The 11,898-nt window shown below is 34.8% G+C and overlaps 3 protein-coding genes across 4 annotated transcripts in view; 1 reads left to right on the top strand and 2 right to left on the bottom strand.

Moving 5' to 3' along the window:
- LOC107644499 overlaps positions 1–745 on the top strand; it is a 2,103-nt gene extending 1,358 nt beyond the window's left edge. For both annotated transcript variants that reach the window (XM_021103019.1, XM_016348368.2), the window contains exon 2: positions 259–745. In XM_021103019.1, coding sequence (XP_020958678.1) covers positions 259–418 — 160 coding nt within the window. In that variant the 3' untranslated portion in view covers positions 419–745. The remainder of the gene's footprint in view (positions 1–258) is intronic.
- Positions 896–7,328, bottom strand: LOC107644498 (biotin carboxylase 1, chloroplastic). Its single transcript, XM_016348367.2, has 16 exons — positions 7,098–7,328; positions 6,654–6,985; positions 5,950–6,091; positions 5,752–5,850; positions 5,588–5,644; positions 5,225–5,296; positions 4,994–5,083; positions 4,275–4,334; positions 3,626–3,811; positions 3,426–3,518; positions 3,277–3,358; positions 2,906–3,012; positions 2,474–2,549; positions 2,223–2,269; positions 2,059–2,121; positions 896–1,266 (listed from the first exon to the last, which is right to left on the bottom strand). The coding sequence occupies exons 1-16, from the start codon at positions 7,161–7,163 to the stop codon at positions 1,216–1,218; spliced, it is 1,623 nt and encodes a 540-aa protein (XP_016203853.1). The 5' UTR covers positions 7,164–7,328; the 3' UTR covers positions 896–1,215.
- LOC107644497 (auxin response factor 19-like) overlaps positions 10,212–11,898 on the bottom strand; it is a gene marked incomplete in the record, with an annotated part of 7,509 nt that continues 5,822 nt past the window's right edge. Inside the window, 3 exon segments of the mRNA XM_016348366.2 lie at positions 10,212–10,994; positions 11,434–11,624; positions 11,752–11,898. The exon segment at positions 11,752–11,898 is cut by the window's right edge and continues 8 nt beyond it. Coding sequence (XP_016203852.1) covers positions 10,859–10,994; positions 11,434–11,624; positions 11,752–11,898 — 474 coding nt within the window.

The following is an 11,898-nucleotide window of genomic DNA, read 5'->3' as shown; positions in this document are numbered from 1 at the left end:
GGAATGTCCACCAGTGGTTTTACCTACTCTGCAAAGGGCTCATTTATGTCAAATTTAGTATATAAAACTTTTGCATGATGTTATTAATATATAAATTTTTTCTGACATTTATAAAATCTTCTCATGTATCCCTATTTAAGGCCTGCCCTTTTTCTCTGCCAAATTGGCACATGCATATTCCCCCCTTATGGAGTGCAAATTAAGATTTGACTTTCTCACTTATTAAAAATTATGTGTGGTCCGTATTATGCATTGCAGAGGGGAGAGGGCCTTTTGTAGTGCAGAATGCCGTGAGACACACATCAGAAACGATGATTACCAAGAGAAGTGCTTGCCTGGTGTGATGAAGCCACTTGATTGCTCCACGTCTCCCTGCTCTGGTCCTCCTGTTTCTTTGGCTGGTGTTGCTGTAGCATGAAACAATTTCAAGTTTATATTATCATATATAATATATGTATGAAATAAAAGTAAATAAAGATAGCAACTTGCTTGTGAGGAAGGATGTGTACCTTAGAGAATATGGTGGTGATGACAATGATGATGAACATATGAAGATGTCCTTTGTTCCTGCAGTTATATATATGTCTATAGTATGAGGGCAAAATAGAAAAGTATCCTAGGCAAAATCTTTTTTGACCTGTAAATTTTTTAGGATATGAAATAATACGTGAGCACATTATTAGATTCTGTCTTTTGTGATATCAAGTCGGGTAAATTAGACTCTCTCTACTAAGGTTATATGACACCCCTTAATTTGTCAAGTATATACTTAGTGTAGGAGAGGTATCATATTTATATCAGAAATTACTATCATTTTATAAAATACAAAGATACAATGTCATATAAGATTGTAACCTAACCTGAATATCAATCAGAAGTAGTGTTAATCACACAATGACAAGGGAAATAAATAATTTACCCTATAATTTTTAAGAAGTTTAGGAAAACAAAAATTTAGAATATTTCATCAGTCACAATACAACTATGAATCTTGAAGAATTGCAAAGGGGTACTCGCACTTTCTAGCACCAGTATTTGATATTAGCAATAGAACCAAACATGAAGTTTGGTTTTTACAATGTATCAAGAACAAAGACAATAGTGCCAAGTTAATTATCAAAATTTTCATTAAAATTTTCACATAAATGCACGGAGAGAGTGATTAAAACAAGGCCAGCCATTCTTGATGATATCCCAAATGTCATATCATATCCATCATGCATTTACGCCGGCGAATTCTTTGGCCAGTACCATCTTCACAGGAGGCTGCATATGTAGAGGACAGTAATTAATTAAAAAAATTGGATTCATCATAAACTATTACATAGTACTCGGGGCAAAGAGCAAAAAATTGAAGAACTTCCTCATAAAAGTTTTGGTTATCAACTTGAATAACAGAGTTTTCATTGATGAATTGCAAAAGTAGAGGTGATATTTGAGAGACCTCTCAACTTCCACCAAGACTCGGTTATTCACATGACCAGACAACCTTCCTACTAAGGTCTACCCCATCAATTCTACTTGTACTAAACAATTGGATCTAACTACTCTTAACTAACTCTTACTAATGTTAACTATCATGCCTATTAATCCACCTGTTTCTGGGTAAGTACTTTACCCTTCTATTAAAAGATCTTGGATTCAAGTCTTTGGAACAAGAAAATGGCTTTACACATTATGATTTATAAATATATGGAAAGGGTATTTTAAAAAAAGAAAAATTATGCACCAAACCCTTCTCAATCCCCTTTATATATAGTAGATATACATTCACGATTAAGAACAAAATAGAAACTCCCAGCACGCCAATCTATTCTTAACTGATATATGCCTTATTTGCCTAACTTCTTTCCATCTTCTGACATCTATACTGTAGTTGCAAAGAGTACATAAACCAAGTGATTTGGTTATCTTAAATAAATACGAAATAAAAAAAAAAACCCTCTCGGAAGTAACTTTCCACAAATTTTGACACATCAAAAGTATAAAGTTTGACGTAAAATCCTTAAAACCATTGCTAAGAATGTAAAAATGATCAGTTATATATTAAAATGTCACCATTGCCAACTCCTCTTCATGCTTTGGAATAAAAGCAGTATCAACTTTGCCATTTTTGAAATCCTGTAACACATTCAGAGATTATGTATTATTCATCTAACCAATTGCCACCAGCAAACATTTCCAAAGGTTACATGATAAAGAAATACATAAAGTGCACCCACCTCTATGTCAAGGATAAGTTTATGGTAATCAATTGTAGTAGGAACCCCTGCAATAAGAATGTAATTGTTGATTAAATCACAGTAAATGGAGAGTTTATAACAATTTTTCTCTTCACAAAAATACAGTCAATAAGATGTGCAACAGAAAGAGCTTTTGACTATCTTTCAATCTCTCCTTGCTTCAGGTGTGCAATTGGCTTGCACCAAATATAGGTAAGCAATTGAATAAATCACAATGCATGTGCTTTTACCTGTGATAATTGTGTCATCAAGTGCCCTTTTCATACGTTCAATTGCCTTTTCTCTTGTTGGAGCCCAAACAATAAGCTACAGAAGTTCACAAATAAAAAAATATGAAAAGTAGTTTCAAATAAAATGAACATATCAAACAGATAGCTGGGCATATTAAGTCCAACTCCTCATCATTGAAGCCCATCAATCAGCAAACAAGGAATGTCATAATATCAAAAAAGCTTGCATTTAGAAATATAAAGATCATGCAACTCTGAAATATGAATACTTTGCTCCATGTTGAAGAAACAAAGAGTATGACGTGTGATAAATTTGATGATCATTCTACCTCTTATCCATTTGAATATCTAGCTTTCAAATAAATCACACTAAGGCACAACTTTCCAGGAAGGATGATATCAGTTATACATAAAAGGGATGTGGTGGCACACCTTTCCAAGAAGGGAGTCATAGCTTGGAGGAACCACATAATCAGGATAAACATGGCTGTCCATTCTAACAAATGGACCACCAGATGGCAAGTATGCTGTTATTCTACCTGTTGTTGGAACAGCAAAAATTCCTCAGTTTTGTTACAAGTTTTAATCAAAAACATAAAAAAAAAATGATAAAAATGCAACTGATAACATTCAATAGTGATCAGGCATGATTTCAATTTCAAATGAAAGAAATTAATTGATCTGAAAACACGTTGTGTGCATGTAGCTGTTGCGATGTATGCAAATAATACATATGAAATGAGGAAGCTGGTATTAAAATCTTATATCTTTGTTCACATGTATACACTGTTAAACCAAGATACCTGGCCCTGGTCTAAAACCCTTGAAAGCATCCTCTGCATTGATACGGCATTCAATAGAATGTCCTCTGAGCACAATATCCTCCTGTAGGGCAAAACTACAATAAGAACAAGACTTTTATGAATCACAAGAAAAAATATCTCCTTCACACCTGTTTGTATCGAAGTTTTTCCCCCATAGCTACACGAATTTGCTCTTCTATCAAATCAACAGAAGAAATCATTTCTGTCACCGGATGCTCAACCTAATTCCAGTCACCAAAAAAAATACCAAGAATCTATCAGAAGTGCTAAAAATTTGGAACACCCTAAATTATTTATCACAACCAGTGTATTAGAAATTGGCTTCAACCTGGATACGAGTGTTCATCTCCATGAAGTAAAAAGAACCTCTTTCATCCAAGAGGAACTCAACCGTTCCAACACCTATGTAACCTATAGATGCAGCTGCAGCAACTGCTGCATCACCCATTGCCTTACGCAACTCTGGGGTCAATGCAGGAGAAGGTGCTTCTTCCAACAGTTTCTGATTACGCCTCTATGAGAAGTCAAAACAGAACTGACTAAGTAGGACTTTTGGAGCAGAGATTATGACTGGTAAGTACATAAATAATCAGATAGCCTATATTTGGATCTTTCTATCGCATTCTGTAATGTATTTAACATTGAAACTACTAAGCAAATCAATTCCTGTATTCTTCCTCCATTTTTCTCATATTCTTTTAAATCAATTTATTATTTTCAAGCAACACCTTATTAGATATCCAATAGCCTATCAGCAGAGCTTTGAAAATAGGAAACAATAATAACGCGTTGTTTTGTGAATACTACAGAAAAATATAACAATTGAAAATGAAAATACAAAACTAGCCATATAGCCCCAACATTTTTTTGCTTTCATATGTTGAAAACAAGTTAATAGCCTTTATTTATAAATTAAAAGAAAATAGAAGAAAGATTTGATAGAATACAATAGAGAAATTAGTTACGGCTCATAGTACCTGGATGCTGCAATCACGTTCTCCAAAGTGAACTACATTACCATATTTATCAGCAAGAACCTGCAAAGTCAGGAAGCAGAGGGGTGAATTAAGAAAAATTTGGGCAAATTTAATGCAGGTTCTGGAATTGGAAATCTGGATATTAAATACATAATATTATAGATTGAAGCATGTAACCAAATGTTTAAAAATGGTAGAAGACTGAAACTGAAAATGTTTGAATAAAAGTTAGCAGTTCAATACTTCAACCAATTAATTTGCAAATCTGGATTCTGAACATAAAGCTATCAGATGGTCCTAAACCAAATTATCCAAAAGTAATTCAAATTTACTGAACCAATAACAAGATTATCTAATTTGTCAAAACCCAGTGCATAAATTTTCTTTTGCATAATGAAATTAGAATATAGACACCCAATTATTTAGACTGCGCATTATGGAACTTTTGGAGCTTAGAGTTATAGGTCATTATTGATATGAGCAAACAGAATAATATTACGGCTCAGATTTCATTTCAGAGCTTTTGCAAGGATAAGGAGAACTGGGTTTGATGCAAGAGATTGAGTATTGCTGAGCCTAATATGCAAAAGACACAAGAAATCCCAACTTGAAAATTTCCAACAGATCAACAATCTCAATAAATCTAATTCCCTCACTGTTCTTCTAGAAAGCTCTAGTTAAGTTACAAAGTTCCCTTAGACATAAAAGGACAACATTACCTGGAACTCAATGTGCCTTGGGTTTTGGACATACTTTTCCAAATAAACTCCATCATTACCAAATGCAGCAGCAGCTTCACTCTTAGCTTGCTGCAAACAATTTAACGATAGACTTTTCACCAAAATTGCCCATTTGCACGTGATATTATTGTAATGGCTAATGGAATACAGATTGTTAAGAGTATGAAAATAAACCAACTCGAGCAAGAACATATTTTTTGACAGATATACCTGTAATAACTTTACAAATTCATCAGGTTCTTTAGCAAGGCGCATGCCACGCCCTCCACCTCCAGCTGTTGCCTAAAACAAAAATATGTGTGTCAGTTAATGTGATTAATTCTATGCACTCCATCTTCTCCAGCAGCTCTAGATAATTTTAAATTCTAACACTCCATTTCCACAACAGTTATAGATCATTGATCATAATAAAAAGCAGTATCAAATGAGACTCCCTTGTGTATATCCTCATGTACATGCGCATATAGACTAAGCATCTTAAATGTGTCACTGTCATCCTGGAAAGCTGGAGGTCTATTCAAATGGGGACAATAAAGCAGAAGGTTAGAAATCCAGAATAATAAGCTCATATACCTTGATCATTACAGGGAAACCAATCTCATTTGCCAGCCTGATAGCTTCCTCTGTGGTCTGTAACAATACTTTTCATTAAATTCATGCATGGAATCAGAATTCGCCTCCAACTTCAACATAGAAGGCATCTGAAACTTTTACCAAATCAAAGTCAAGTATGATACCTGTAACAATCCATCACTTCCCGGAACCGTAGGAACACCTGCTTTCTTCATTGTATCTCTGGCAGTAGATTTATCACCCATAACCCGAATACTGTCAGGCTGAAAGTCTCAAACAAAAAATATTTCAGTTCAACCAAAATAACAGTAGAAAGAGAGAAATATCCTACACACTCCATAATCCACACCACAAGTACTCACATTTGGCCCAATAAAATTGATTCCATGCTCTCTGCACATCTCAACAAACACTGCATTTTCAGCAAGGAAACCATACCCAGGATGCAACATTGTGCATCTTCGGCTAATAGCAGCAGATAGAACATTTGGAATCAATAAGTACCTGCACAAATACATGGACACTACATCATAGAGGCACCACTTTTTAGTGCAAACTCGATTTCTCAAAATAATATATAATCAATACAAATATACAGAAATCAAATGTGAAAACCATGAATTACAATTCAGTTTCCTACTATTCATCATTATCCATATTACATAGAGGTAAGAAAAACATGATATAATGTATATTTTCGCCCAAACTACAAGTATAAAGGATCTATTAGATTCTAATTTAATTTAATTTCAGCTCGCTCAACTACTTGAACTTGAGACCTTACTAATTGGTCTCAAACCACTTGTGCTCTACTTAAGATCAGAATCTACTTTTAAATCAATAGAAACTCGAACTTTAGACCTTACTAATCAGTGTCAAACAACTAGCGCTAACCGAAGATTATAATCTACTTTCAAATCAACAGAAATGCAGCAAAATCAAAGTTCAAACAATAGAATTATTTGAAAAAAGTAAAAACTAAAAGTTCTTTCGGCACAAGTTTCTTCCATTAGGGAGAATCAAATCAAGCATGAAACAAGTTGGAGGAGTGAGAGATGAAACTCACGATTGACTGCTAGGCGCTTCACCGATGCAAACAGCATCATCAGCGAGCTTGACATGAAGCGCGTCCTTATCAATGGTTGAGTACACAGCCACGCACGGAATCCCCATCTCATGAGCGGTTCTGATGACTCGCACCGCGATCTCGCCTCTGTTCGCCACCAGGATCTTCTCCGCCTGACACGTGGCACCGAGAGCACCACCAGCACCACCGTCACGTGCCGCCCTAGTCTTCGTCACGTGACTGCACCTTTGCCTCGGAAAACTCACCTTCTTGCTGCCCGCTGAGAAGCTGCATTGGGAGCTCTTGATGCTGTTCTCCACCGCGAACAGACCCTGCGTTACGTGGATTCAAATATCAAAAACCGTTTCGCGGTTAGTTACATCGGAAACTGAAATCAGTTAGACGTAACGGTAACGGTAACTGTAACTGTAACGGATGAGTTACCGGGGAATGAGAAGGCAGATGAGGAGAGGTAACGGAGTTGAGCGCAGCCATTATTCTACTCTCCATTTTGTGTGTTTTGTATTCTAATTGTAACTGAATGTGTCTATGATTTGCTTTTTGAAGGGTTAGCGAATGCCGAATTCTATTGTCGATGAAAACGATGATGTTTCTTCTGTTTGATTGAAAGCTCCGCCTATGTGGTTGAGTTATTGGTGCTTGGATTTGGACTTTTGCTGCACTCACTAGGGGTGAGCACGGTCGGTTTGGTTCGGGTTCAAGGTAAAATTAGAATCGAACCGATCAAAAAGTAATTGGTTTGGTTTGGTTCGGATTTGCGTTTTTTTGTGTTTGTATTCGAACCAAGCCAAACCGATTAAGAGCGGATTGGTTCGGTTCGGGTAGCGGGTACCCGATAACTTTGAAATTCATAAAAAAAAAAAATCAAATTGGCAAATTTTTATCTTAAAAATTCAAGAAATACAATAAGGGCTTGTTTGGGTGAGCTTCTAAGAAAAGATCTTTTTTCGAGTTATCTTTTTTTAAAAGATCTTATAGAGAAGTAAAAGTAATTTTATGTTTGGATATGTCATGTAAAAAGGTCTTTTTATCAATCAATTATGTTTGGGTATAACAATATAAAAGTACTTTTTTGTTTATTTATTACATGGAAAATATCTTTTTTTTAAGGAAAAAAGATCTTTTAAAAAAAGATGTAAATTACAGCTTCTCAAAAAAGATCTTTTTTTTATTTTACTAGTGCTTTTACTTTTACTACTAGAAATTTGCCAAACACGTTAAAAAATAAAAAAAGATCTTTTTTCATTGAAAAAAGATCTTTTTTTAACAAAATAATGGCGCCCAAACATGCACTAAACATGTAACATCAACAGAAATAATGCAAACATATTAAATACCAAATACATTAAAAATTAAACTCATCAAAATCCAAACATATTAATAGTAAATAATCTTGTCTAATGAAAATATAAAAGTGCAATAAAAATATTAGAAGTTAAATATAAAAATCTAGTGAATAATCTTTGAAAGAAGCTAAAACTAAAACATATTAAAATCTAAACATTAGTGAGATATGATTAGGGTTATGAGTTAGAAAACACATAAAAAGTCATATATATATATATATATATATTATTTAATTAATTATGATCGGGTATACGGGTTGGTTCGGGTTCCGCGCCCCCAAAATCGATACCCGAACCAATCATCAGCAAATGTTATTGGTTTGGTTCGGGTTGGACCCGATTACCCGTCGGTTCCAGAACCAATTTGATTGGTTTGGTTCGGGTTCGGGTGGGTAATCGGGTACCCGCTACCCGTGCTCACCCCGAGCACTCACTCTTCTTTTGTGTTTCTCCCTATACCCTTTAAGATTTCATCATAACCGTTCATCGTCTTTTATGTTCAGGAGAATCGACGGACCACATGTATCCAAAAATGGCTGCTCCTGATATTGTAGGGACCTGATTCGGTAATATTATCCACACTCTGTTGTCATGTTATTATGTTACATACAAATTATATTATATAAATTTGATCCCGCCAATTTCGAAGGGAAGAAGATTTTTAAACTAAGAGAAAGTGAAAATTTAATTATCATTGGTTTTATAATTTACTAATGTGTGTAAGTGTGTTAATGAACATTAACGTACCTGTTAATCCACTCTTTTATTAGCTAAATAGTAAATACATTCACAACTAAATGATGCTCCGATTCACAACAGCTTAGTCCTTGTCATGCAAGATTGGAGGAATAAGGTAAGAAATTAAAAAATAAATAAATAAATAAAAACAACAACAACAATTAGGGAGGTGCTATATAGAATCCATGGAGAAGGGAAGGGGTATGTGCAAGGGTGTAACACTGTAACTTGCCCGAAAGAAAAAAGGCATCACTATTGATTTTAAAGTAAAATTCTAAGGTAGCGTTTGGTGGAGAGACAGACTGAAAGACTGAGACTGAGACTGAGACAGAAATAAATTTTAGTATTCTGTTTGGTATAAAATGGAAGACAGAAACTAAAACAAGAATGAAATTCTAATTTAATTTGTACAAAAGATAAAATTAGAATTAATTAATTGAAATGAGTATATTTTAGGTATAAAATGTTATTAAAGTTTCAGTCTTTGTCTTTAAAAATTTCAGTCCCCTGTATCCCTCAGTCTCTGAAATACTGAAATACTGAAATACTGAAATACTGAAATTTTAGGGACAGAGACAGAAATTTTAGTACCAGTCTCTGAGCCAACAAACATGATACTTAGTCTTAGTCCCTCAGTCTCTGTCCTAGTACCTCAAAACAAACGCTACATTAAATGCATTTCATTTTTTTAGTGGTCAGTGGTCACTTTTTTTTTTTAATATTGGGTTGAGAATAGTGTTTTTTAGGATTATGAATTGTTGGAGTGTTCCTCTCAAATGTGACACCGATTAATTTGGAGTACAAAAATCAGATTCTTCGATTTTTTTGGATACAAAAATCGAATTCTCCGATTTATGAAAAATACAAAAAATTGAACCCTTCGATTTTTCTACTTCAAAAAAATAAAATATTTAAGGTACAGTAATTGGACCCAATAATTTATGTACCTTCCACATTTTTTAAAAACTCAAAATTACCATATTAAAGAATATCACCCATCTCACGTCCACCCAAAAAAAAATCAGCCATAAGTGGTCACTTTAATACTAATTTTTCTTAATTACCATGTTGGTCCAAACTTGCACACAGTAAAACAAATCAGTCCCCAAACAAAAGGCATCACTGTTGATTTGTCTCTCAGGAAGTCATGATGTGTAAGTTTAGAGATCAACTAGTTAGTTAAGGAAAAATTGGAGACTAAAATTGACCACTCAAAGAAAGATTTGGAGTCTCAGACTTGATTTTAAGGTTCGTTACTGTTGTCCTCATCAACAGTGACTGAATCAGAGTAACAGTGGATGGAGAAAAAGACATGATGTCTCAAGTCAAGCACATAACTTATTTTCCAGGAATAAACCAAACGCTCAGTCCATGTGTATATCAATAATTTTAACTTAGTAGCTCACCTTACTTTTTGAAAAGTAAAAACGAAAACATGATCACTTGTTAACTATTGCACAGCCAATACAGCTCCATTAGCTCCATCAATTCCTAAACTCAGTTCCAAGTATCCATTTCAGCTTACAACAAAAATGAAGTTTCTCTACCTCTTGGCTATCAAGCTATGGTGTCCAAATGATAGAGAATCTTAGGCAAAATAGTTGCCTAATGTTGTTCTATTAGAAAAATAAAGTCAGAATGTCCTCTAAAAGACAGCAAACCTATAAATTTAATTTATACAATCAAAACTATGGAGTAATATTAAACATTTAAACCCTTTCTTTCTACAATACAATTGATTAAACATTTCTAACTGTGCCCAGAACAATTATGTTCAATATTACAACAACAACAACAACATATCTGTGCCTTCATACACAGCAAACTTTCCCAGGGTGAATACAGTACCAGTTTTAACACCTTGGTTTAAGTTGTAGCATTAGCAGCAGTTAGTTCTCCACCTTAGTTTGGCTCTTCAAATTTGCATGCACACAGCAGCGCCAAAATTACTCCTCTGAACTGCAAAAGATCACTTTTAAGTCCTGATGCAGGACACGAAAGTCCGCAACGGCATAATAACCGCCATTGGGACAATAAGTTATGTCTCCTAGAAAATACCTAAGTTACCATGGAAGAATGGTTAACATTACTTGACTACATTCAAGTATTCCCACCATCAGAGCTGCTACAAGCTTGATTTGGAAGGCTAGCATTGCCAAAATCTCCATCCAAGCTCATCTGTTGTACTTCTTGGGGAGAAAGAATCTTGATACAGCGTACACAATTAACAAACTCCCTGAAATATCATGAAACATACAATTAATCTATTAAAAGAGAACAATTCGGGATGTTGGGAATTACAGTATAAAGTTAAACATGTGTGCAGCTGTCATTGTGTCATTGGCATTCAGGAATAACTCGAAAATACAAAATGCACTTTAACCCTTTTTTTAAAAAAATAACTTGCACTTTGTCCTAATTTTCATGTTGTTGACATCTTGAAGAAAATAAAAAAATCAGGTAGTAGAGTTATTTGTTAGTAAGCATATCCCTCTGAATTATCATATGCCATCGTACATTGGATATTTTCACACAGAGGGAGATGCATCTATCCTAAAAACAACACCTTCCAGTTCATAGACTAACATGACCAACAAAAATGGTTATTGACATTTTCTAGCCAGCTAGGAACATGCTCAAAGATAGGCAAAGATAAAAGAAAATTATAGACTTACTCCCAAGGGTCGTCTCCCACTAGTAGAACATCATTTTCATGATCTACATAGACAAGTTTCCAGCCTATCCTGTGTCGATCCTCCAGCTGGCCCTCTATGCCAAATCTGCGAGCTAGATCGTGTTTAAGCTCCTCATAATCTGAATACCGAGTGATGTCTATGGACCTTCCAACAGCTCCTCGTTTATAAACCTACAAGGATATAATTTACATAGAGCTCATTTAGAGTAGAATAATTAATTATACAGGCACATGAAGAAGCGCATGTCCACCATCGAGGACTAGACAGACCAAAATGGCAACATAGTTAAATATATACCTTGGTATATGTCCTCATACGCTGAAACTGTGGTGCTGGCAATGGCGGTGGTGGTGGTGGTGGAGCCCATCCACCCCTATTCAAGAAGCTACTATCATCTATTGTTGAATCAATAGAATTAAAGGTCATATCAGGGACTCCAAATGT

Source organism: Arachis ipaensis, chromosome B05, assembly GCF_000816755.2.
Source record: "Arachis ipaensis cultivar K30076 chromosome B05, Araip1.1, whole genome shotgun sequence".
Classification (NCBI taxonomy): Eukaryota; Viridiplantae; Streptophyta; class Magnoliopsida; order Fabales; family Fabaceae; genus Arachis; species Arachis ipaensis.
This window is presented reverse-complemented; position numbering and strand designations above follow the sequence as displayed.

What these genes read in the sequence shown, in the direction of transcription:
- LOC107644498 (XM_016348367.2), bottom strand. Translation starts at nt 7,163, where the DNA reads ATGGAGAGTAGAATAATGGCTGCGCTCAACTCCGTTACCTCTCCTCAT. An exon ending in ATCTGCCTTCTCATTCCCCG is followed by an intron (nt 6,986 to 7,097) that starts GTAACTCATCCG and finishes CACGTAACGCAG; the next exon opens with GGTCTGTTCGCGGTGGAGAA. An exon ending in TCAATTTTATTGGGCCAAAT is followed by an intron (nt 5,851 to 5,949) that starts GTGAGTACTTGT and finishes TGAGACTTTCAG; the next exon opens with CCTGACAGTATTCGGGTTAT.